At 37.6% G+C, this 26,500-nt stretch overlaps 1 protein-coding gene across 3 annotated transcripts in view; it reads left to right on the forward strand.

Annotated features, from left to right (window-relative positions):
• LOC117291450 (retinoic acid receptor alpha-like) overlaps positions 1–26,500 on the forward strand; it is a 48,261-nt gene that overhangs the window by 17,328 nt on the left and 4,433 nt on the right. For 2 of the 3 annotated variants that reach the window (XM_033773139.1, XM_033773137.1), the window contains exons 2-6: positions 4,878–5,213; positions 13,677–13,876; positions 14,592–14,733; positions 17,839–17,993; positions 20,770–20,880. In XM_033773139.1, coding sequence (XP_033629030.1) covers positions 5,093–5,213; positions 13,677–13,876; positions 14,592–14,733; positions 17,839–17,993; positions 20,770–20,880 — 729 coding nt within the window. In that variant the 5' untranslated portion in view covers positions 4,878–5,092. The remainder of the gene's footprint in view (positions 1–4,877; positions 5,214–13,676; positions 13,877–14,591; positions 14,734–17,838; positions 17,994–20,769; positions 20,881–26,500) is intronic. The other variant, XM_033773138.1, reaches the window with a different exon arrangement.

Here is a 26,500-nt window from a genome sequence, read left to right on the forward strand (position 1 = left end):
CGGTGAGAATGTACTGAGTCATGTGATGAGACTTGGATCCTCTGCCAATTTCCTATGGACATCCTGCATTCATCAAGAAATAAATCACCTTTTAGATAAAGACAAAGGTCAGGCTTTATTATCAAGATTTCTAAGATCAAGATATGATGTTGGCACTGCACTTTTATACTAACGTTTAGAATCTCTTGAATTTTTTTTATCAAATGTTGTCCTGACATTCATGATGTGTAATACCTTAATAAAGGTCCTTTTATTGCAACATTTTAGCCGTTCTGCTGAAAAAAAATCTATAGGCATAGTGCAATAATTAGAGAACAAAGAAATCTAAACAAAAATCCTAGAAAATTGTGTTCACTTGACTATTTCCTCTTCTACTTTGTATCAAATTAGCATAACAAATTATTGTTTCCATCTTATTGTTGAAGGATTAGAAGATAAAAATTCCTGGAAATGGTGATAAATCATGAGAAAATACCTTGGCGTTAATCCTTGTACAAATAAAATACAAGGTCCCAGGTTCTATAAATTCACTGGTACATTAAGGACATTGGAGACCAACTGTCCAGTTTCAATTTAGAGCAAATATTGACTAAGATTAGGTAATGGTCGTCAAACAACAGCAACATCATTTATTGGTGAGGATTAACTAGGAACAATGAATCTATATTATTAAACATTTACATGTTAACAAAACTGGCAAAATACTCTTCTTCAAATTTATACAATTTAAACAAAACTTACAAATAACATCCTTTCTAAATCAATTGTCCAAGCCATGCTGGGTTCATCAATATTTTTATTTTGTTGTTCAAATTTGTGTTATGAATTTGTGTTTAAAAATCAAAATCAAAAAGTGGAATCCAGTAGACGGTATGCATTTAGTAAGACACTGGTTCTTTATAGAAGTGTTCCTTTAAACATGATTCATGTAGCCTTCAAGGATAGATTGGATCCACAGGGTGCCAGACATGGCAATTAGCTGCGGTTAAACAGAAGACAAAATCTTAAAGAATTTATGCCACAGCAAAAATAATTTATTTTATTTTTAACAAGAGAAAACTGTGGTTAGAATTAAAAGCGAGTAAAAGGTTATGACACTACACAAGACACACAGGCCAAACCACAAGACGCTATTAGAATATATCCGCCCAATGAGAGAAGCATTTTGCATTCTTGCGGTTGGGCAAGGGCAGACACAGGGTTTCCACGTCAACCGTGTTTGGCATGAATGGGAAGGGATCCCCCGGTTAGTTTCGCAAACGTGCAGCTGTTATCGTTTGTGAGATCACCGCCAGGCAAATGATTTGCAAAAGGAGTGTACCATACGAAATGAAAAATGTGTGTAGTAGGCCTACATTCATAAGTGTACATTGCATATATTGAAGGATTGCATCACTGAATTGGCCAGCTCTGCTGAGTCTGACGCGGTTCTGTTAAATATGGACCTTCATTATGGTACCGTCGTCTTGGTTTTACTCTCATTCCAATCGATGAGCAAATGGGTGATGTCTGGAAAATGGGATTGTGTGAGGAAATAATGGGTAGATTGGTGGACAAAATTGGTAGATGAGAAGATAAAATGGGTAGATGCGGGGATTAAATGGGTAGATGTGAAGACAAAATGGGTAGATGTAAGGATAAAATGGGTAGATGTGAGGATAAATGAGTAGATGTGAGGATAAAATGTGTTGATGTGATGACAAAAGGGGTAGCCGGGGGCGCAAAATTGGTAGTTAAACAACAATTACACAACCTTTAAAATAATAAAAGGATTCAATGTAGCACAATACACTCTTATTCAGAATTGAACATGAACGGGAATACATATTTTATTTGTTATGGTAAATGCATTGTGGCATTTATTGTGGACAGGTATATATCCGGTGTACATAGCAATGGTTTTATTTGTAGTGTTGCAGTTTGGCCCCATTTTTATGCCCTGTTGGTTTTTTATTGTGCCATATCCTCTTCCCTACTGTGAGGCTGTATGCCGTGTATTGTGTCCTGAGTGGTTGTATGTTGTGCCATGGTTAGTCTGGCCCTTTCATGGACCAACTACATGTATTGTACCTTATTAAAGTTGCAATTTGCCTTTATTGTGGTTATGTCTGAAACCTGGGCGCAAGCTGCTCGATGGACATGAAAAAGACTCTCTGTGATGACTCATTAATGTAATAAAAGAAGACTTTACTAATGTGACTGCCATGTTGGGCTCATTTTAAACCTTTTCTAGCTGATTTCTTTGTTAAGTTGTTTCTAACTAAATGGCCATGTAGGCCCTAACTGAAAGAAAAAGGGAAAACGAAAGTATGATTTGTGTTTTTAATTCATGAAGATTGTAAAAAGGACACAATTTGGTCAAATTACTTACCCTTCAAACTGCTGTGCTGCTGTAATACATAACAGATTGATCAATCAAAGTGTACATAGCTGTTAATGTCGTAAATAATGTAATGGAGTCTCTATAGGGATCGAACAGAAGGCTCTACATTTGGAACATGTTAGACCTCTGACACTCCCTTCCCCTAAAGTAATAATGGTGCCCAACCCTTTCAGAGTTGCCCCATAGCGATATTATAATAAAGAGACATTTTGTTTCTTCATTACATTACCCTAAGGTTCCCCCATATCTCCCAGAGAGCTCTACAATCTTCAAAGAGCGATCAAATTGATGGCATATTCCTCTAGAAATGATGGGCACTCTGAGTGGCCTTCATTTTGACCCTGCCAACCAGGGCCTTTGATTGATGATGGATGAAGGGAAAGCGAGAAGGCAAAATGAAAACAAGCTTCTTTGGTTTTTCTTTTGAGGGTAAAAAACCCTCTCTTTTTTATGAGAACCATATGTGTGGACTCTTTGGAGAGCCCAAGCCCAGGTCATGACACCCGGTTACCGTACCCATGTTGGTACCCATTGTCCCTGGGCCGGGACCAGTGACTGAGGCGGGCTGGGATGGCCAGTCATGGCCGCCGTCGGCCTATCTACACCTTGGCTCTCTGGGTTTCTTTACCACCATCTTGCAGATGTTAATGTACTCTTGGGAAAGCATCATAAATTCATCATCCCACAGTTTCAAGATGAGGATCATCAGAGTATTTTTTTTTAAGGCAAGGCTAAAGAGGAATTTCTAAGTGATCTCTGCCGATGAGAGGACTCCTGTGGACAGATTAAGGGATATGTTGAGTAGTTGCTCTAGAACTGGTGATCAGCTGGGGATAAGGTTTCGTTCAGTGAAAGACCGAGAGAAAACTAAATAAATTACAAACTTTAAAATTTATTTTTTGAAGAATATTCAGGCATAGTTTGTTTCCCTTTTCTGTTCACAAGAAAATATTGAGTATTGCAAGTGAAAATATAATATCAAATGCCCCCTAAAACAATAACGATAAAACTGTCAAGAGAAAGAAAGTTAGAGTTCTAGCCCTTCAACATCAACACAACAAAGAGTTGAAAAACAACAAGAAACACAGCCTACAAGATACATGATATGTGAAACTTCAACATTTGGGCCAATATCTGATTTAAAAGGAAAAGATTTGATATCTTAAAATAGATTACTCAATGCCTAAACCACTCTTTCAGAAAGCATTTGTCACACCCTATACAGTCTATAGTCGTGCTAAATTTCAGTACCAAATTGTCAGTCAGCAACATTTCATTCTGTGCCTGACTTTATGAATGAGATAGTAGCTTCACACACCCCGTAGAATCATGTGTCTCACTCATGTACATTCATCACATATACATATCATCTTGCACGCTCGCATCATTGAAGGCTGATCAGCGAAAAGGTCAATACTATAAGTGTGTATTTTTAGTTTCCTTTTCCTTTGACAAATTTTCATTGTATAACTACGAATGTACAATCAGTTTGCAGGTCCTCCCACAGTAATTTCCTTCCAGAACTTCTCGCATCATTGGAAATGTGGATATTTTTAGCAATCTGAATTCAATGACAGGAAACTAGTTAGTGAAGGGAGGCTATATTGAGGGCTTGTGGATGTGTTCTAAATTTGAACATTGAAAGTGTGGCCACAGATTTTGAGAATCTAATGTGTTGAACGTAACAATAGCACATGTATGGGCTAAGTTTATTTAAAAATTGATGAACACAGATGCACAAAATGCATTTGGATTCAGTAATGCAATTTTGCAGTTAAATGTCCGATTTCCTCAGTTCTGGTTGCTCAGCTGTGCCATTTAAAATTGAAAATATGGTACAAAGACTTACTTTTCCACGCCTGCATATCTCATGAACTTGAAGCAGATGACTTCAAGTAAAGTGTCCCTATAAAAAACCTATAATAAACCAAGCTATGTCATAAAAATTTGTCTTCCGTGTTATTAATTTTCTAACTTTGACAAACAGTTGTAGTTTCCTATGTTCAGTACATGCATGTGGAACCTGTGAGCAGTTTAAACTACAGTTCACAATGTGCAATAGGTTGTGGCAGTACTCCCACATAGGAATCGATACCTTCTCTGGCCTTGACACATTTATTTGAAAGGGTATGCAAATTCAATGGAATAGGAGCTCCATAGATAATAATTGAGAGGTTAGTTTATATTTAGAGTTACTCCAAAACATACTCAACTTGAATGCTTATTACAGACAAGCTGGAGCTTCGTTAAATTATAGATTTTAATAATGGTTTGTTGTTGTTACTGGTTGTGCTGTTTTTATTATTAGTGCTGTTATATCCCATGTGTTTCGTTATTGCAAAGGTTTTAGAGTGTAACCTTTAGTATTTCTGATTGCTGTAAACCAAATGCCACCTTGCTGTTGCTTATATGGCTTAATGTAGATTTATTTGGCCAAAAGTTACCCATTGTATAAATTATGACTAATGTAGCTCTTATCTTTGTTTTTCTTCAGCAAACCTACCACCCTCTCCAACTCCGGGTCATGTTCACAAAAGAGCTGTGAAGCTAGAACCCCACGATTCGGCACCGCCCAGCCCTAGTAGCTGGGTGCAGCTCAAGTTCAAAGTGGAGAAATTTGCCCAACAGAAGCTGGGTGGGTACCCTGCCCAGCAGGAACTGGTAGCCCCGTCCTTGGTCCACCACATACCCCATCATCAGCAGGATCAGATGAGGGGACTCCAGGAGCCAATGAGATCACACCAGCAGCAGCAGACCACCATGCCTACAACGACGGCCACAGCATCCTGCAGTATCGACATGAATATGAACATGAATATGAACCCAAGTTGTAAGTATACTAGTGTAGAGTAGGCTTGTATGCTAAGCTTTTGGGCACCAAGGCATTTCTCCTTGGTAAAGGGCACCCTATGAGGAAATTTTAAATTTCTACTGGAACATTTCAAGGACACCAAGGTAATGTCCAAGGGGCATTAGTCTGTGATATTTCTTCCTCCATGGTCTGTGTTGCCTCCATTGAAGTATCAGGCCTGGTTAGAATACCCTAATGGTCATACCCAGTCACTTCAGAAATCTTTTTTTTGTTACATATCTGACAGTACCTCAAGATTTCTCCTGAGTTGCTAGGGGTAACATGAAACGTGTAATTGAGAAAACGGAAAGGAGAACCTCTCAAGATTGTAACCTGACTTGGCACTTCACTTGTACTTGACTATTCCTTGCTTTACACACTCAAGTTCATCTTCTTAAATAAATTCCAAACTCATGTTAAAGTGGTTACCAACTGGCTCATATCACAGCCGCCAACAAAATTCAAATCCATTATGCACAGCCTTAAAATCTTACCCCCAATTTGAAAACAGTTTCAGTCTTTGCATTCTTTAAGACGGGCTCTGAGGTTAAATTCAGTTTTGTGATGGGCAACAGAAATAGCAGTCCTTAAAAAAGATCAGAGTTAACAACTCACTTAACTCTCAGGAATAAAGTGATAGTTGATTCTGACAAGGTGTTAGTTTTAAACTGATGACTTCCTCAATGCCAGGAAAAAATAACACTTTGTTAATCAAATAAATTCTTGATGATTGAAGTCTAAATGAAAATAAAATGATTTATAAATGCTCGTCAAATTAACAAATTAAGACAATTTGACACTTGTTTTGAGGGCATTAATCTTGGGTCAGATTTATCTGTCTGCTGTCGGCAGAATGGAGATAAAACTCACTAATGACAATCATGCCAACTTCATGTCAAACTTCACCTTCCTACTCTGATGAGACCTTTCCAATGTGACCTTCTCAATGTCTTACATCATGAGGTACATGTATATCTTAACATCAAGTCTGAAATTCTTAATATGTTAAAGAAGCAATAATGGGCTATTTTCTCTGTAAAAGATGAAATATTGTTTAAAATACATGTAAATCTGGTTGCCCAGGTTTCACTGCCAAAGCTGAGGTACCAGTTTGGTAGAGCTGCTTAGTGGAGAATTTTGCATAACAACTTTCTGCTAAGCAGGGAACCAGTCACTGACAGTACATGTAATATGTGATAGTAAGGCCACCAGCTATAAAAAGGGATCTTTAGTTAAGTTAACCACTTCTCTTAGTATTCTGTCAGGTAACCTTATTCTGTTAAGCAAAATTTATTTGTGCTTGGCTACTTTTTGTGCTTAAGTAGCTCCATGAAACGGGCCTTGACTATTTCTTGGAAACGCAATCAGTCAAATTAAAACGCCGGCAAACAAGCTTGCTCAGTCTCAATGAGAGTGGCATTCGCGTTCATCAAATTCTTATTTCAACACCCGAGAGATCCAAACCTTTTACCACTGTGTATACACACAATCACTTTTCTGACATGCATAATTTTGCGGCTTAGTAACGACCCTCACGTAGTATCTTGGGGATAATTGAGAAAGTATAATTGAGAAAGTTTAGGAAGGGGGAGGTCAGCGATTGGTGATTGCGTCAACAACATAATGATATTCACAAGCAGGGTTACCTGGCAACACAAGATGATTCTGTCCCTTTAATCTCACATTTTGCCCAAGTTCATCCCAAGTCTCACTACATTCCTACTGGCCTACGTGTCGTAAGGAGCATGGTTGAAGGTACGCTCAAGTCGCATTCCTAGGTTCTCCAAACTTCAAAGGAAAGAATGATTGAAATAAAAAAAGAGGGGAAAAAATCACCTGAACTGAACGGAATTGCTTTGGACCGTAAATTATATCATTATACTATTCAGTGGGATGCCATGGGAGGTCAGAAAGTGTGGGAATTGAAATCTGAGGCTAGAAATTATATATGTTTCCCCCATGGGAAAAACAACCCCAAGACATATTTTAGATTTGTTGCTTGTGAGTTGTAAAATGAGTTTGAACTCGAAGTGCATCATTTTGGAACCAAGCAGCATCTGCCTCTTATTTATGAGGCTTTTGTGATGTTAATATATGTATTTAAATCTTCCACAAGTTCTGAGGCATTTTGAAAGCATTTCCGACTGTATTTTGCAAATTGATTTGGTGTTCTGAGCTAATATACAGTCATGACAGAAAGACTTTGGTTTTTTTGCTGTTTTGTTTTGGTAATCATCTCTTTTAATTACAAAAGATATTATCATGCATTAACTTCATGGACAATTTTAACTTTCAACTCTATCTTCTCACAAAAATTGTTTTTGTGAACCATTTCTCTGCCTTTTTAATACCATTATTTATGTATCAACCACATTTTTTTTACATTTCTGATTTGGTAGTTGATAGCGTAATGTGAAGTTGGAAATGCTTTAAATCATGGAGAAAATAACTAGATTTTTTCTCCATGTATGAATGATCTTGTTTTAAGGAAAAACATCACTGAATTGACTAAAAGCTGCCATGTGTGGTGACTTTTGATTAAACAAATATGTTGCTGTAAGCTGTTTTTCTTGAAAATGTGAGCACCCCATGAAATGTTCATGTCACTTGATTTTCATGATGTTTTTTGACAACTGGATGATTTGATCGACAGGAAGTCCTAGGAAGCACTTACCAAAGGCAGAATCGTTTCTACTTGAAATAAGAACCCATGACTGAAAAGCAGTCTCGGACTTTGAGGCAATGGCCTTAAATTATATCAATTTCTCCCTGTGCCTGGAGTTGACATGCCTTTGCCATGCTTTCACCGGTGCCCTGGTGCTGTAAATTGGATGCAGAGCAGGGTTACCGGCCCCTCAAGGTGACTGGTATCATTTAGTACGTGTGCAACATGTGCATTGCTCATGGCACATGGTCGGCTTTGGGTTGTGGTCTTGAACTTGCATCAAACGTTGGCCAGGTTTTTTTATCGTGCGGTATTGCTTGGTTATGTAGGTTGGCTTATTTTTAGAATAGTTTATAGCACAGTTTGGTAATGACGAACCTGGGACATTTAGGTCAGTTGTGGTGATTGAGAATCCTAAATAAACAGCCTTGTACGCACAATGTGACAAACTGTGTCTTACCCTAACTGCCCTACATCCAGTCTGAGTTTCCATGACTTACAAGAGGCAAACAGAATTAGTTATGACACAAACACGAGTGGAATACGGAAATATATAGCGCTTCTGCGTCCCATAGCCAATGAGGCCAAAGGCACACATGTAAAAACTAATTTATCTTCAAACAAACTTGACGCACAGAAAGACACAATACTTGGAATACATATAGGAACAGCTGTCTTTTTGTGTTTACTGAGATGTTTTTACTGAGAATTGGGAACATATACATATTATATTTTTTATTACTCATGAAGAATACACCACGGGCAATATAGCTACCAGCTTTATTTCATCCAAATGGCATCTGGATGGTTTAAAGAGATTAATTACAGGTGTGGTAATATCAGGAAAACAAAATGTATTTTAAGACCAGGCCTGGAATTACGCGCAGACCTTGCCCTCGGCCTTGGTGCCCCTTAAAAAATGTCCCATTGTCTTTTCCAATGATATCGCCCTTTTCAAAATGAAAACGACCTTGCCCTTTCAAAGATACAGTCCTGTGATAAGTTAATTAATTCTTGAGTCAGGCGTTGATGTTGGGAAAGAATAGCCCTACTACTAACAAACTCATGTTGAATGAAGGTTGGGTCCATGCTGTTCAAATAATGGAGATGTAAAGCAAAGAGATATCGGAGGTTGATAAAAAAAAAAATTGAAGGGAAAGGTCATCTAGGGAGAGAAAAGAGTAGGGAGGTTCATATTATACATAGAGTGTAGTGTTTGTTACGAGGGAAGCATTTACATGCACAATATGTACACAAGATTTAAAGCCCATATTGCGCATATATATGAGAGTAGAGAGGAAAAATGTATAAACGTGCCTGTTGACACTCAGATGGACCGCCCCCCTCCTCATGCCGCTGTATTTCAAAGCTGTGTTAAATCTACACAGCACAATACACATCATGGTGTTAACACAACAAACTGAATTAATACCTCACCATGCAATGTACTTAAGAAAGCGCTGGCTCATTATTTTACAAATAATATTGGACACAAAGTAACCATTTTTTCTTCTTTCTAAATGATTGTAGCATGATCACCCATTTGTATAACTGTATGATTTATTTTGTTCGGGTCTAAAAACCACATATCAAAAATATTCTTGTCTAAATGTTTTGTATTCACAAGCAGAAAATGTACACAATATTTCTGTAAATAATATTTATTGAACAGTAAAATGTCCCTTTTTCCCTTTTTGATTCGCCTGTAAAATCCCTTTACCCACTCCCTTTTGGATTGCCAGACCATGTCGTAGACAAGACCCATCAAAGCAAGAGCTTTTCTGGTGCCACAATGCCTACCGGCAGTCAATAATCACCTAGGTGATCTCCTGGTAGTGACCTTTTTGTTGAAACCATAATGCTCTAGATACTTAACCTACATCAGGTACTAGTGAAGTAAAACGCACCTTTTCTCACGCTCGGAACCCATGTGTGGCTGACTAGCTCTCAACTCAACGTTTTGAAATTTTAAAATTAATGAAAGATTTATTTTTATTTTTGGTCTTCATTTTTAAAAAATGAAGCTGTTAGAATTGGCAATTATAATACTGACTGAAAATAACCATGTTTGTGCTAAAGGTTGTCAATGACTTAGTCCACATGTATGATGACTTGCTTGTTAACACTTTTCGGGTTGAACAAAAATTATATTATGTTATTTTAACCTATTTTATCAATGATGATACCTGGTACTGAAAAAAGCAAAACCTGTAGACATTAAATTTAAAGCAACATGCTTGTGTAGAACTTATAAAGAACATTTAAGTATTACAAATACATGTACAATCAACAATAAATGGATTATCTAATTAAAAATATAGAAGGAAGCCAACCAACGCACAAATTTGATCAATCCACTTTATGTCAAGGATAGTGAAATAATTACAATTTTCTTTGAAAACATAAAAAAATATTTTCGCAAAATTTTTCTATTTTGTCCTATATCTGTCCCTCATTTGTTACTGAATATCACCACCAGTTCACCTTCAACTACCAACATTGATTTTGCCATCGGTGGAGATGAAAATTATGCTGGAAATGTTTGTTATAAAGCAGAGCAGTTCCAAGGAATAATTCAATCAAAATCCTTCAATCGATTAGAGCGTTATATCCGGCTGTGGTTTGTAATTGAAGGACTGGTTTATATTGATATCCCAACCACCATCCGCTGCATCGTTATTCATGTTATGTTCACAAAATAGGCCTACACACAAACCTACATTTATACTCCAAAGTCAAGTTCAATCGTTAAGTTGTCATGCCAAATATTTCCCCTGCAAATTGTCCGACAAATTTTCTTATGTTGAAAACGATTTGACATACTGAAAAATGATTTCAATTGCAAGTTGTCTCAATTATGAATAAGAGCATAATTCATGTTCAGTATGTAAGCCATGTTCAGAATGAACTGCCAAGCTACTGATCAATTCCAACATCTTGTGCTAAGGATGCAGTCAAATGTAGTTTGGTTACCTCCCTGCATATGATGCAAAGGTTAAACAGGTTTCTTTTTTTACTTCTAAAAATCTGTCTTTTCTAATAACAAATGTCAGAGATTTCATTTACATGTAAATCGAAACGAAATGGATGAGATTATTCATCAGAGATGGGGTTGGACTGACCAAAAGACTTTGCCTAATTTCATAGAGCTGCTTTAAGCACAAAAAGTAGCTGTTAAAGCACACAAAAATTATGCTGAACAGAACAAAGGTTATCAGCCAAAGTACCATGTCTCATGTACATTTCATGATTGGTATCCTGCTTATTGGTGCTTAGCGGAACATTGTTAAGCGACTGTTTGGTACATGTAGTCTAGTTTTCCCTCACCAATCCACTACCCAATATGTTCCATTCTCACACCCCCTCATTCCCCATTGATGCTAAGTTTCCACCAAACCCTCTCCTCAGGCCCACATTTGACTCTCTTCGAACATCTGCGTTTTTTTCTGTTGGAGTCAGGGTGTGTTTCCCACCCATCAGGCCTCCAATAAGCCATTCCTTCCTCACTCTTTAAAAGCCAATTATGGTACTTTAGGGCATGTTTTCTTTATAACTGTCCTGATTTGAGTTATTTTTGAACACAAGGGTTTGACCTCTGACCTTAGCCTGTCAAAGACTAAGCAGAGCGCACCTGTCCGACCCTAAAGATATGATTGGGACCAGCTGTTAAATTAGGTCATTAGGTCCTCCATGGTACGCCCACAGCATGCCCCTCCCTATGTGTAGATTGGGTTCCATTTTGTTTTAATTATGCTGTTAGTTCAGGAGTGCTCTCAGCAAGAACTATATCCAAGAGTCTTTCGTCAGAACCAACACTACTCGTAAGAGACTTACACATGGTGCAACCGCAAACCTCACCTGATTATACTCCCACCATGCAATATATTATATAGAAAGGTTTGCGGTAACACCATGTAATGACTATCTCTAATGAGTTGGGGTGGTTCTGAAAAGAACCCTTAGTTTCAACACGACGCTTCGATCAGTATACTCTGATCGTCGTCTTCTGCTCTCTCCAGAAGACGATCAGAGTATACTGATCGAAACGTTGAGTTGAACACAATGGTTCTTTTCAGAACCACCCCAACTCATTAGAGATAGTCATTACATGGTGTTACCGCAAACCTTTCTATATCGTATTTCCACCACGCAAAGTTTCAAATCCTACTTATGCAATATATTGTTAGATATTTCAATCTTGTACACAACATTGACTGTGATACTGATAACAAAACGTTTACACAACAAAAACCAGTGGTAATATTTATCTGAAAATATTAGTCAATGACTAGGATGTTTTTGTTATGGTTTTATGGTCAACAAAAATGTATCAGACCTCACCCTAACAAAACACTTAACGTTACGTTAAACCAAAGTTGACAGTACTTTTGATATGGATATATTTCTTCAGATTGTTGTGTTTTCTCGATACTCAAAATACTCTATAACATAACAAGAAAGGGTTTTCTTAAATGTAGGGGAAATTGTACAAATGTTATCACTACATCTATAGGACAAGTTCGCTGGTAAGTGCACTTTATTTTAAAAGTACCGTACAAGTTTAGTTTTCGATAAAATAGTTTCATACATACATTTACTAACTGGTTTCATTTAATAGTTGCTATTGTGTTTGGCAGTGATGACCTAAAATAGAAACTGTTTTCCATTGTCCCTGTTGTAATGTAAGGCTGAAGAAATGAAATGAAAATAATTTGTTTGTAAACATTCTGTTATTTTCTCAATAGCAGCTCATTCTGTGCTTTATACCAATTAAACTTTGTCGTTACAAAGGTTACAATTTAACCAAACTCAGTTCCGGACCCAGGAAAGCCTTCCTGTCCTTCAAGAATTCACAATCTTTGAAATCAGTTCCTTCACAACTTCCTTTCAGCTTCACTGAAATTTGTTTTAACTTGTTTTATTATGTTATTACTGTCCTTCCCTTTATTTGCTGACCGTCCCTCATTCTGTTTGATTTTACATTATTTTTTGCTTTAAAAAAAAATAAAACTGTGTTGTATTTAAAAGCACATTTCGAGGTATATGTTATGATGTTGTCCTTTAGCAGTGAGTTTCACTTTTCTCAAGAACTGTGTGGTTCACTTTCAGTCACGCACTGCCACGTAACTTGATGAATGTTTTTAAGACATTGACTCCCTTTGCTATTATTGTAACGCACTGCCACGTAACTTGATGAATGTTTTTAAGACATTGATTCCCTTTGCTATTATTGTAATTTGTGTGACTACGCATTGAGGCTCATCTTTCCCTCAAACAATACACACCTCTCTGTTTATCAGAGTGAGATGTTTGTTTGTTCTTGTATAAATTATTACCCCCCCCCCCTTCAGAATAGCGGTCAATGCAGTAAATTTCATAAACTTCTTTTTATTAATTGGTTTGTTTATTTCTTCAACTCATTGCCCCTCTTTTTAAAGTTTACTTCTTCATCCATATTGACATTTGGTCTCAACTTCCCTCCCAATTTAGACAAGACAGTATTAAAAAATTAGAGCACAGCAATAAGAATAAAAAAATACACTGAAAAGGCCCCTCCCCTCAACAACATTAAGTAAAATAAATAAATCTTAATAAAATTAACAAAATACAAATATTTTTTAACCCGATATTGGAATTAAGTCATTTTTTGTGTGTGTGTAAAAGTTCACGCAAATCAACCCCTCTGCCCCCTTTCCTCTTTCCACTTATAAATGAGCAAATGAGAAAGTTTGTGCTGATATGACTGACTGAGTTTGTTCCTTTTATGTGTTTTTCAGATCCAGGTTACATGCAGTATTCAATGCCAGCCGAGCTACCAGTACCCGTAGCATTACATCATTCACCCATGTCTGGTCTTCCAACGTGTTCATCTAGTGAGTCTCCTTCACCCCCACCGAGGGTTTATAAACCTTGCTTCGTCTGTGAAGACAAGTCATCCGGGTACCATTATGGTGTCAGTGCTTGTGAGGGATGCAAGGTACATACCTAGCCAAAGCGATAGCTTCGGCAGTAGATTTCACAAAGAATTGTGATAATTTGTAGCATTGAAATTACGAAAGATAGTTAATGGCCCTGGCAAAGTATCTCAAAGGCTAAATGACCAAAATTGATTTTTGCGTCCCAGTGTTTGGTAGCAGTGGGTGATTTGCGTGACAGCAGACATAACAGGCAAATCTGCTGTTGTTGGAAATGCGCGCATGCTCAGAACTATGTGCACAATATCTGCTGCCACCTAGCATCACAAAATCTTTTCTCATGACTGATGGTTGTTGCAACTCTGTTATGAATTTAGTTTTCTAACCTCCTCTTCCCCCTTTCCTGCTTTAACTCGGGAGTTGAAAACTAAAGCATGGCCCCTCCAAGGGGTTTGCCTGCTTCCCCTGAGTTTTGACTCCTGCCCTTGCTTGTATTTTCCTTGGTGTTGGTTGAAGCTTAATTTAGACCCATGTAGACAAGACGGTCTGCCTGAGCTTGGATTCCTGCAGTGTGGGACAAAGTTCCACAAAAGACCCTCTCAGCAATCGACAGACAACTCCCGCTACCACTCTGGTAGACCTAGAGATGCATTCCATGCTCGATGCCTTTGTCTCAAAAGAACTCCTAATGACTGCAAACCCTTCTTCATGAAATGCCTGGTTCTAGTACTCCCAAAGTTTTCTTAAAATGTCTTATCTTATTTTAAATTGAACCAGGGCTTCTTCAGACGGAGTGTACAGAAAAGCATGCAGTATACATGCCACCGAGACAAGAAATGTGTTATAAACAAAGTCACCCGAAATCGCTGTCAGTACTGTCGTCTCCAGAAGTGTTTTGAGGTCGGAATGTCAAAAGATTGTGAGTATTTAACAAGGAATAAGTTTTCTTAAAATCTCAACTCAATAAGTAAAGTTCATGCCTAATCCCAGAAAGCTACTAGAAATTTATTTTTCCTGTGCCCTGAAGATTCCATCCCCAGTATAAACTTTAACAACACTACTTAGCATTTATAAAATGATTTCGCCGTACAAGTTTAGAAAAGAAAATCAGTTTGATTTCATGTGGCCTGTAGCAGTGTTATCTGCCACTACTTGGCTGCTTAACAATCTCATACGCGCTAGGCTATAACTCAGGTCCTGACATTTTGTGTAGTGGCATCAACAACATTTCTCGGGTGCTGGGTGCATAAAATAAATGAATGTTATGCGAATCTACGATCCAGTATTGGATGAAAACAATGAAAGCTCTAATGCTTCGTCTAAAGAGGTATCAGACCGTTCAATCTTTTGGCCTCATTTTGGTAACACAGATTTTCTTTAGCAGAATGCCATTCCATAACTGGAGTAAAATGGCTCTGGTTTATGAATAGAAGGTCTAGTGATACTTGGTAGTCAGAGAGGCATGAAGTGCATTGGTCTTGCTCCGCTGGGTAGCAATGCAATTTTACCTACTGTCAAACTAACACAATAGTTGTTTCTTGTGCTAAACACTGGGAGCCATTATGACCCAGTCATAGGTTCTTTTTGTATTGGGTACATCACTGTTGATCTATTAGGCGTGCACTACCATTATTGTCTGCATGGCACTGCTGAATTGCGGTTGGGTCTCAATAGAAAGTCTTTAAAGATATATTGTATGAAATATAACAAAACCTATTTGATCAGATTGTAAATATTAAGTTTTGATAATCCCACTGGGCTGGAGTGGGATCCACAGAATTTTTGTTTACTATTGCGCAAGCAACTTACTCCTTTTAAAAAGTTCAACAAAGAGGAGAGTGTTGCACCCTTAAGTCACCGAAAGAACCAAATCACGATCCCCTGACTCAAATTTCCCAGCAATTTTGCAATTTTCTTACCCTAAATGCATGTTGAAATGACTCACAAGAGGGTTCTCGTCCCCCACCCCCCCCCCCCCCCCCCTCCATGATGTTTAAATCATGTTTTTAGTTGGTTCTTGGCATGAAGTTTCATTAGTCCCGCTTCTGCTCTGTGTCACTTTACCGGACAACTTAAGGGCGGAAGTTTGATTTACGATATCGGTCCATAATTGGGTAATTTGTGATGAGATAAAATCTGGGAAAGTGCAGTTTTATAGAGAGAATTAAAACGACAGTAAAATGTCAAGAGTGCATCGGCCCCAAACACATGCATGAAGAAGTGAAAATAAACCACATCATGTAAATGCCAATTTAGATTCTCTACTCTTAATTAAAAGATAGTTCACTAGCTGTAGACAGGGGATGGTGGGTTCCGATATTTAGCACTTACTTAGAATATTGAGTAACATCCTATCAGAAATACATTAAATCGAACAAGTCCGCCTCCTGAAAGTTCTTACAATGTGAGGCTCAAGTTATTAAGAGGACATTGGTTGTCTCAAACCGTAGAGATGGATTACGAGGCTACCTGAGCTAAGACAATCGAAAGATGAAATGAACACCTGAATGTCATGTACTTCTGTAGTTATCTCAGTAACTTGAACCATGAAACAATTTGACTCATTATGAAAACAGTGGGTGGATTTATGATGGTAATGTTCTAGTCATGAAACGAGACGCCATTTGTACTCTAAACTCGATCTGATTGGGTAAAGACTTTGGGGAATAATTTGCTTTCTCTTTTAAGACGTTCCTAAGGTAAGGTCCCTACAGTTCTTCTATATGAATCATTTACGTCTAAATCAACCCCCTACACGCACAGAGGAAAAAACCTGAGTGGGAACGCCGACAACTTCAGACCATTTTGTCTGGACACCTTTCAGCACATCTTTCAGGACTTCCGTTATTGAAATACATGACTGCAGTCTGCGCATCATCGGGTCTCTAGATAAACCCACTATAAATGCAACCTTCCCCCGCTTCTATAAAGAGAAACAGTCTCTTCGCCCTTTTCCCTGCCAGTCATAAATTGAGGTCAAGGTCTAAAAGCCTGCTTCACTTTCCATTTTTTTCAATTTTGAAGCGGAGTGGTAAAAGCTTTCTCTCTTCAAACCCCATGAGTCCTGGCGAGAGAGAATGAGGGAGAGAAAACAGACACGTTCACTTTTGATTCATTTTCGCAGTCTGTTTCATCCAGGCACATAATTTGATATCTACCACCACTCCCCCCTAAGGTTTGCCTTCACCCTGTTGTATAAAAAAGGGGGGAATTAGGTCACATTGAGCTGCCTTATCCCAGTCCCAACCCCCTTCCACTGGCGTGTTCTCAATGCTCGTAACCTATGACCTTAGCGTAGTACTCCGATGGGGAAGTGTAATACATGTGTTCGCACCTGCCACCATGTGCTGTTAGTCATGAGTGCATCAGCAGGCTCAAAGTCATTAATCCAGATGGTCTAGAATATAAAGGTTGTCAAATGGAAACTGACAGGTCTTACCTATTCGTGTTCCGTTTAATACCCAACCAATCCCTGATGCTCTGCTCCATGGTGACACAGGTGGATTTCACGAAGAGTTAAGACTACTCTTATCTTGAGTTAGGACGAGTTACTCGTCCTAACTTAGGACATGTCCTAAGTTAGGATATCTATGTGAAATTGACCCCAGCAGTTTAAGTTTTGATGGATTCATCACTGCTTGTCTTTGGATCTCTCTTTGCCAATATAAATACTGTTTTCTTTTGTGTTGAAGTAAACACAGCCCATAGTTGGGAGTTAAATGAAAACACTCAGTACATTCATCATTCAAGACTGAGGAACTATCGAGTTCTCTCCTGTCTGATTATTCCTTGCCCTACCCTCTCATATGTCTGTTTTACAGGTGTAATAGTTCACAAAAATGATCATCAAAACAAAATTGTCTCTAGTGGAAATACATGTACTACCACCTGCAATTTATCACGGTTTGAGCAAAAAACAAACAATGGGGTTTACTTAGATTTGACAAAATGAAAGTGAACTGTATCTGTGTCCCGCTAACAACACATGACATTGATCAATCTTTTCCCCTCGCCTTCTTCACAGGTGTTCGAAACGATCGGAACAAGAAGAAGAAAGTCAAACCTGAAGTCAGCGAGAGTCAGACGATTCCACCGGAGATTGAAGACATTGTACAGAAAGTGTTACAAGCTCATGTAGATACCTTCCCTGCAGACCCCATTGGGCCTGCCTTCAGTGTGGTACGTGTAGTCATGTTCATGTGAAAAGGGGGGAATGTGGGGTAAAGGTTTTGGGAACAGGGGAAAGGTTTGAGGAAAGGGGATAACGTTTGGGAAAGAGGGTAAAGGTTGGGGAAATAGAGGGTTAAGATTCCGAAATGAAGGGAACATTTTGAAAATGGGGATAAAGGTTCAGAAAATAAAGCTCTTAAACCAGGTATTGTTGTTAGATATTTTTACCATTTCATTCAGCATTTTATATTCAAGTTTAATTTACTCCTTACCCCAAATTTATTAAACAATTTAAAGAAGTTGAAACTAAAGCTTCAATGAACATAGATCATTGTTATAAATTGTGAATCCATCCCTGACTTATAGAGTCTTTTAATTCAAAGACAATATACACCACAGAAGACAGACAGAGTTTACTGTCTTTAAACCTCAAGAAGAATGCACTATACCCCATTCTGGTTTTCTCATGGAAGCCACCTTGAAGAGGAGATTCCTTAAGTATTCCGTAATGGTTTTTCCTTCCTTTTGAATCTTATCTTAAACACACCCATGTAAGAAAATCATTTGAGTAATTGCCAGCATTGAACTCATCCTTTAACCACTTGGTCTTGTCAAGATAATGTATCCGCACTAGACTCCCTCTATATGACATAACCTCATCACTCAATGAACTACCCTCTGACGCAAATATTTACCAGTATCAAGCTAGCATTCAGTCAGAGGTACTGATAAGGCAGTTGTAGGACATGCAGCTCTCTTTACCTTTCAACAGTGATGTAGGGATGCCTGCAGTTAACCAACCAACACCCAGTGAAGGGAGAGAGAGAAAAAGCATGTAACTGATAAGAGTTGGTGTAATGTATGACAGACTTGTGTATTTGTGTAACACCAGGACCAATGTTGGGGGTCTGTCTGGGGCTAGCGTGTGAGTTAGTGAAAGCTGAGGAGTAAACCAAATTAAGGCCATACTGATGATCAGAGATTCTTTCACTACAGATGCTTCTCATTCTGAACTCAATACACCCTCTAAAATGCCCCCCATTCCCTTTAAAAAAATGTCTGTTTGGAAAAACTACTGATTGCTCCATACTTGGGAGCATTTCAAAGATGGCCGACACATGGTTACAAATTTATCGATTCAAATCATTTAAATACAAAACAATTTTAAGGAAATGAGTGTTTAGTTGAACAATGTCCGACACAACAAGGTTACAAATTGATCGATCAAAACATTTAAATACAAAATAATTTTCAGGAAATCAGTGTTATGTTTCTTTTGCAAACACTAAAGTTCACTGTCTGGAATAGACGTTTTGGTGCGATCAATTTAATATTGACGACCAAAGACCTTCTATAAATCCTTGTTTGTTTAACGAGATATTTTTATGTTCACATTAAAAGTGAACTGTTCTGAACTTTGTTCCCTTTTCATCTCCTCAGTATTTGCCTTTGTTAATATTTGACCAATTTAGTTTGATATTAAATTTTATTGTGCACGTGAGGCTAGTTTCATACATGTATGCTTCGGCTTACATTTCTATATCCTACACCCCCCCCCCAAAAAAAATTGTTTTTAAATAAAAATCCTCACCAGAAGTATCTGCCAGTGATGTCTGCCAGTGCCCTTCAAGGAAACAAAACGACTAAATTCATTACTCTGTTTACTCAAGGTGAAATAATTGACGCTTACAAAAGTATACAATTCGTTTCAAAATTTAAGCATATTTCACAACTTAGCAAGGAATCGTTGTTTGTGTCATTAGCACGTTACTGAGCATTATTGGCTTACCCAGCTAGCGCATTATTTTGGCACTAGCGTTGTAAGCAGAGAATGGTGACTGTAAGCATAGACTTCTGCAGTAAGCAGAACCATGAATTTGGCAGCAGCTATCAGACTTCAATAGGGATGTTCCCATGTTGGGTTTTTGGTTCAACTCTTGCATGACGTTTGAAGATAAGCAGTGAAAGACATTTTTTGTAATCATACCCATTACCCAGTCAGGAAGGAATCACTTTGAGCAGGAAATGGCTCTCATCATAATTGATTTTGATTCAGTTCTCACATTAAGAGAGGAGTTCCAGTCACTGTCAGTCATTCAGTTTGTTTTTGTATAATATTGACAACCTCTAAAGGAAAACGGAAGGTGATGGTGAGAACTGATTGAGTGCGGTTTTCACAGATATCTTATATGATGGTCATAGGGGGTGTTGGCGTTGGTTCTTATTTCACTGGTCCCTGTTTTGAAGAAATTTGTTTGTTTGTTTGTTTGTTTGTTTGTTTGTTTGTTTGTTTGTTTGTTTGTTTGTTTGTTTGTTGGGATTTTTGTTTGTACGTTTGTTTTGCTTGTAAAATTGCATTGAAGGATTTCTGAAAAATAAGTAGTAGTTTTGTGAAATTTTCAAGCTAATGTTACTCTTTGAAGTAAATAAATGTGTACATGTATGTATTTTTTTAATTAGTCCGACATCAATATTAATTATGGGTTTAATGGAAAACTAATCCATTCTAATTATATTTATGATTAGCGTCACAGCTTGCCTGATATGAGGCGGATTCATGTCCCATCAAGGGGGTTCCATTATAATCGACACCCCATCATTACTTTGATTTTTTCCAACAGTGTGAACTATTATCACATCAACACAACAACAATAACAACAATAACAACAACAACAACAACAACAACAACATAAAAATGCACAATTTTTAGTTCTTTTGTTTTTCTTTCCTCCGTTGTTTTCTCTCTTCTCTACTCTCTCTCTCTTATTCTCTCTACATCTCCAGGCTGTTGAAGATGATCGCGATAAGCTACGCATTTCCAAGGATAGTAACAAGGGTGACGCAGCAGATGGCACTAATAACAGGGATAGCACCAGCCTACTCAAGCTAACAGTGGTGGGGAAAAACAAACAATCCAAACAATTCATTCTAATTGCAAACCAAAATTCTTCAAAACCCTCCGTAAAAAAAGTCATTCCTTGTAGCTATGTAGTTTTTTTTCTTTCTTTTCCACAAAGAAGAAATCATTCATATTGTTCAAGAAATTATTTTTGTCAAGAAATCATTCATGTTGTTTATTTATTGATGCATTTATTTATTTTCTGCTATTGCATATGTTTCATTCAGAAATGCCCAAATGGATTATCTGGATTAACTGATCAAGAAACCTGCTTCTATCAGGAATCCCTTTTCCCCTGACCATATCAAACTGATTTATTCCATTCTTTATTTATTGTTTGTTTGCATTATTTATTTTATTGCTTATTTTATTTGATGCACAGGTATTACTGAAACTTTCTAAACCATCCACCACTTCATCTAGCTTATCTCACAGTTACAACATCAGTTCTTCTTTAAGAAGCCCTGAATAGAACAATCAGTCTGGTCCCGCTACTGCTTTACAACCTTTGAATATACATACACTATAAGACCATGATTACCACCTTGTAGTCTGGGTATCAGACCTCAACATCATCCATACGTCTTAATGATTATGGTATCTATGATATGCTGTCATTATCTCATCATCTTAAAAAACTAAGACAGTTTACATTTCACTCCAAATGACCCAGTCACTTTTCAAATGCTCGAAGCATAATGTCGGCTGTACAACGCTCAGCCACAACCCATGCTTTATTACACCCACATATATCCGCCCCGTGGGTTTATCCTCTGATACTCCTAAATCAAAGTTCACATTTTTCTTGTTCTTTCATTTCTTCATTCACCAAAATATTTAGTTTTAAAGAGAGACTTAATTTTGGTTCTTGGTTTTGTTTTGCCTTGTACTTTGAAGAAATTGTTCAAATCCTCATTGATTTATTAAAAAAAAAATTCAGTTAGGATAAAATATATTCTTCATTCACTCCAAAACCTCAGACATCATACATGTAGCTTTAGCAAAGTGCCAACCCTCCCCATGGCAGGCATAAGAAATGATAGCTCCTCCTCCATGCAGCGCGACATTAGGTCAGAGGTCAGAAAGTCATGGGATGGTCCAATAACTCATCCCGTTGTTGCTGTAATGTTGTTAATGTTTCTCCAAAGAGGATCTATCATAAATGTAATTGATTCCAACTGAGTGTGGGGGGAGCGAGGTATATCCAGAATCTATAAACCACTGAGAGTTGGTTCAATTATAATTTGTTGTCGTAAGAGGGAAGGTGTCAACCACTGTTGGTTTGGGTTCAGGGTTCTTTTCTTTTTTTAAAGTGTTACAGATGATTTTTACATGTGTCTGTTAGGTCACACAAAGTGCTGATACTGTGCTTTGACAATTACTAATTTTTCCAAAGATCACAAGTTAAAAAATTGAAACATGAGGTGTAAAAGTGTGGTATTTTAAACTGAAATGTGCTGACGGATCGTCCATGAACCAGATGACAATAATAAAGAGCATGAGATCACACTCCGCCACAGGAATATTCCCTTTGATTGATTGCAAATCTCACACCCAGTTCATGACTTTCAGTTTCCATGTTGAATGTGTAAGGTCTTATGATCCCATGAGGTGCATCATTCAGTTGGTGTCACATTCTGCAACACAAGACCCAATTAGATAAAGCTGCTAAAAAATCGAAAGGCTGGCTTAGCAAATTTCTTAACAAAGCAAACACAAACGAGGTATCAGTCACAATGTCCATAGCATGACATTTTGGTTTGTACCCTGCCCTTTTTAACATTTTGCTAAGCAAGTTATGGCAATTACTAATGCTAGCGTCATTCTTCCAATTTTACACTGTTATCTTGACAAGAACATGACCACCTAGTCTGATGACATTTTAACACATTGCTAAGCAAGTTTTGATGTGCTTAGCAAGTTTTGATGCCAAAATTAAGCTATTGGCTGTTATAGCTGAGGCTTGATTGTTCTGGGGGGAGATAGAAATTGTTCTGGGGGGAGAGAGATAGAAATTGATCATGATGTGGATCGACTGTGACAGGATAAAACATCAAGTGTAGCGGATATTGGTTTTTGATTTAATCCCTGGCCATGCTCAAGGTAACGAGATTCAACAGAAGTAGACTCTTGTTGGATCCTGTTGTAATCTGTTAAACTCTGTATGTAGGGTGTGTGATGTGCAGGGAGAGGATCTGGAATTGTGACAAGTCAGATTCTGGGCAGAGTTAAGAGACCTTTTGGAGAGTTGTGCCTTCACATTGTTCAAGTCATCATTGTGATGTTTTTTGTAGTGCTCAGTAGTCTTGTGTTTACTGTTGGAGTCCATTGTGGTGATAGTGCACACTTCAACAATTATTTTCAGTGATAATTAGCCAGTGTATTGTAAATAGCGTCATAATTTAAAAAGCATTGGAATTGGTCATGGAAATCTCTGTATGTCCTGGGAAGAGTAACATACATATTTTTGTTTTCTGTGTGAACCCGGAATTGATATGTTTTATGGTGTATTTAGGTTTAAGTCAACATTTTGAAATGAGTTTTTACTTCCCCAAACTATTGGCCTGTTTTCCTCTCAGACATTACAATATTATTTGTTGATGAGTTCATTGGCTGTCATGACCTAGTTTAAGAGATGCTGTTTTGAAAACCTAGACTACATGTCCAGTTGTTTGTCTTTTTCATTCAGTTAGTAATAACCATGTGATGTTACGGTTTAGCAAAAGTACACAGCTCACATGATACTACTATAGCACTTTTTTAATAACAAAAGTTCAATTTGACAAGATTTTTCTCATAGAAAACAACTTCGTAATGCAAATTTTTAGAATGACTAGGAGTTTTTGCTTTCGTTGCAAACTTTTTCAGAATGATTCGTAGTTTTTGCTTTAGTTACAAAGTTAACATGAACGGAACATGATACTAAAGAAAAGGTTTGATACCATGGTTCTAGTTTGTCTTCTTCAATAGGATTGAAAAGACAAGGAAACTAAAACCAGAAACTCAAGACATAAACCAAAGACTACAAATAAACAAAAAGAGTTGGTGTGTGGGTTCAGGGCCATTAGCGATGCGGTTACCGGTTTGAGGTTTCATAGCCGGTCAAACAGAGGCCAAGCGCCAGGGAAGGTTCAAAAGGACAAGAGGAAGTGAACGGGTTTTATCTGAGAAACAAAAAACAAGTTCAGCCGATTCTCCTGGAAAAAACCTTTTGTTGGGGAAATTCTAATCTGTACACAAAACAGGAGAGTCGTTTGCGATAAAGAATTTAATGTGACAAGTTAAATCCAGGAAGCTTCTTTGTAACTGCAACCTTGTGTGATTATAGTCCCGATAAATGATTATAAAATACAGGTACATTCAAACCTCCCCTTCTACTTGTGCCAGAATAGTGGAGTATACAAAAAAGAAGAAATGAGAACCAAGATATACATAAAATAATTGGTTGTCAAAAAGTGATGTTTTTTCCCTGTAATAATTAAATGACAAACACCTATAATAAAAACGACTATGACCTGCAGATGTCGTGGTTAAATCCATCCCACCTCAATAAAATACAATAATTTTGTCTGAAAATTGTTTTGTAAACAGATTCTCCCCTCAAGCAATCTACTTATTCCAGAGCCTCCCCCCCCCACATTGTATTCTTTTGAATTTGGATCCATTTTATCTCCTCCACAATTCCCAAAGAAACTTGTCACATTTTGAATGGTAAACATATAAATCATACCCAAATGCAATTTCTACATTCACAAGCTTCAATGTGGAACCCTCCTGTGCTTCAGCGATTTTTATGGAGCAATAAATTGTCAGAAACTACTGCCAGGAAATTTATTCAGGGATGTAAGTTTAGCTGATACTATCATTCTAAAATAAACAAATAAAAATAAAAACTTTAAATCTTTGAGTTGTGAACAATATATTTTTTTTCTGTGTGGGGTGAAACAATATTTTTTTTTACTTTTGCAGAAGTCAAATGTTTTAAAAGATTTATTATCACAAATGGCGGCCCCCTATAAAATTTGTCTAGCGTTTAGAAAAAAGTTCTTGTTCACAAATACTTGTATGGTTTTTCTGTCAATGACGTCATCTGAACTAACTCTTCAATACCCAGAAATTGGAACATCCGTCTCAGTAAATAAAAAAAATCAACAACAAAAAAATAATAATATATTCAGAATGGTTTGGTTTAGTGTTGTAGTCAGGAGCTTTAAGTGTAGTAGTTGGGAGCTTTAAGGACCCCCATGAGAGTTTCTCCTCCCAACTGGAGGAGGAGTATCGGGGACATAGTGGTGCCTTGCTGACACTGAGGCCAATTCATGTCATTGATCAATGTAGAGTTTGGCTCACACCCAGGAATCCTCCTGATTCACACCATGCTTTATTACGACCACACTGTGGTTTGTCAAGAGTTTGTTTCCTGATTTCAAGATTTCCTAAATAGATTTGTTTTAGATCTCTTGCCTTCAAACTCAAATCAATTCAAACTTTTTTGAATGAATGACATGATGATATATACCATTAATATAAGAAAGGCTTGTTGTGTCAAAATCTCCTTGTCTATTTATGATAATGTAAAGCGTATGGAAATCCTTTTAGGACCATGAAGAAGCCATTTCCAGCTTTGTTTTTATTTTATGTTGAACGGATTCCCTGGAGGTGTTCGCTAGAATGGGGGTGAACAAATGAAATATATTTATAGGTATGGGTAGTTTTTTTGTCGTTCGGTGATTTGTTTTTTTAAGGGGAGGGGCTCAAGGAACAATGAATGTTTTCTATGATTTTATAAACATATTTAAATTCTTTGCTTTTAAATGTGAATTTTTGTTTGTAAACTTGAGTTTTGTATAAACTGATCCTTTGAGTCATTTGACTAACGGTTGTTAGAGCTTCATAGTGCTGGGTTTGACCGATAAGGGACCTCAACGTTTTGACGAGACAGACTGCGTCATTCAGATCACTTACCTTCTTAGCTGAAATCTCCTCTCCCCCCCCCCTTGGAAATTAAATGAATTCTTGGAAATTCACTGTACAATACTGAAAGAGAAACAAAAAGCAGGAAGAATATGTCTGTCAGTACGGGTCTATTAAAGCTTGTCATGTTGTCATCATCTTGGTAATCACAGAGTCCGACTGCTGTCAATTAAAGCCTTTCAGTGGTTCACGCTGCTCATGCTGCTTCTTGGAGTAAATCTCCTATGTGTGTTGGGGGGGGGGGGGGTCCAGTGTCTAGTTTGAAGGGGGGGTCCAGTTACATTGAGTTAGCTTGTAGTGCTTGATGCACAGATTGACTCAAGCATAAGCAACCTGGCCAAAATAATCAATTTCTGGGTTCATAAGGGACTTTGGGAAAACAAGAAAGAGAACGGGAAAATGACATTTAGAAATAGTGACAATTTGTTTAGGTTTCAAAGGTATCATTTTCATAGATAAAGAGACTTGATTTATAGGGTGAACCAACATGAGTGTGTTACAGTTTTATGATCGTGGCTACAAGTGATGCAAACTTCATTGTATGAAAAATATCTTTGTCTTACTATATTTTCTTATAACTAACACCAGCAATGCAGAATCTTAAGATTCACAGTAAGAGTCTTAGCCATATCATGTTACATT

This window comes from Asterias rubens, chromosome 6 (genome assembly GCF_902459465.1).
Source record: "Asterias rubens chromosome 6, eAstRub1.3, whole genome shotgun sequence".
NCBI lineage: Eukaryota > Metazoa > Echinodermata > Asteroidea > Forcipulatida > Asteriidae > Asterias > Asterias rubens.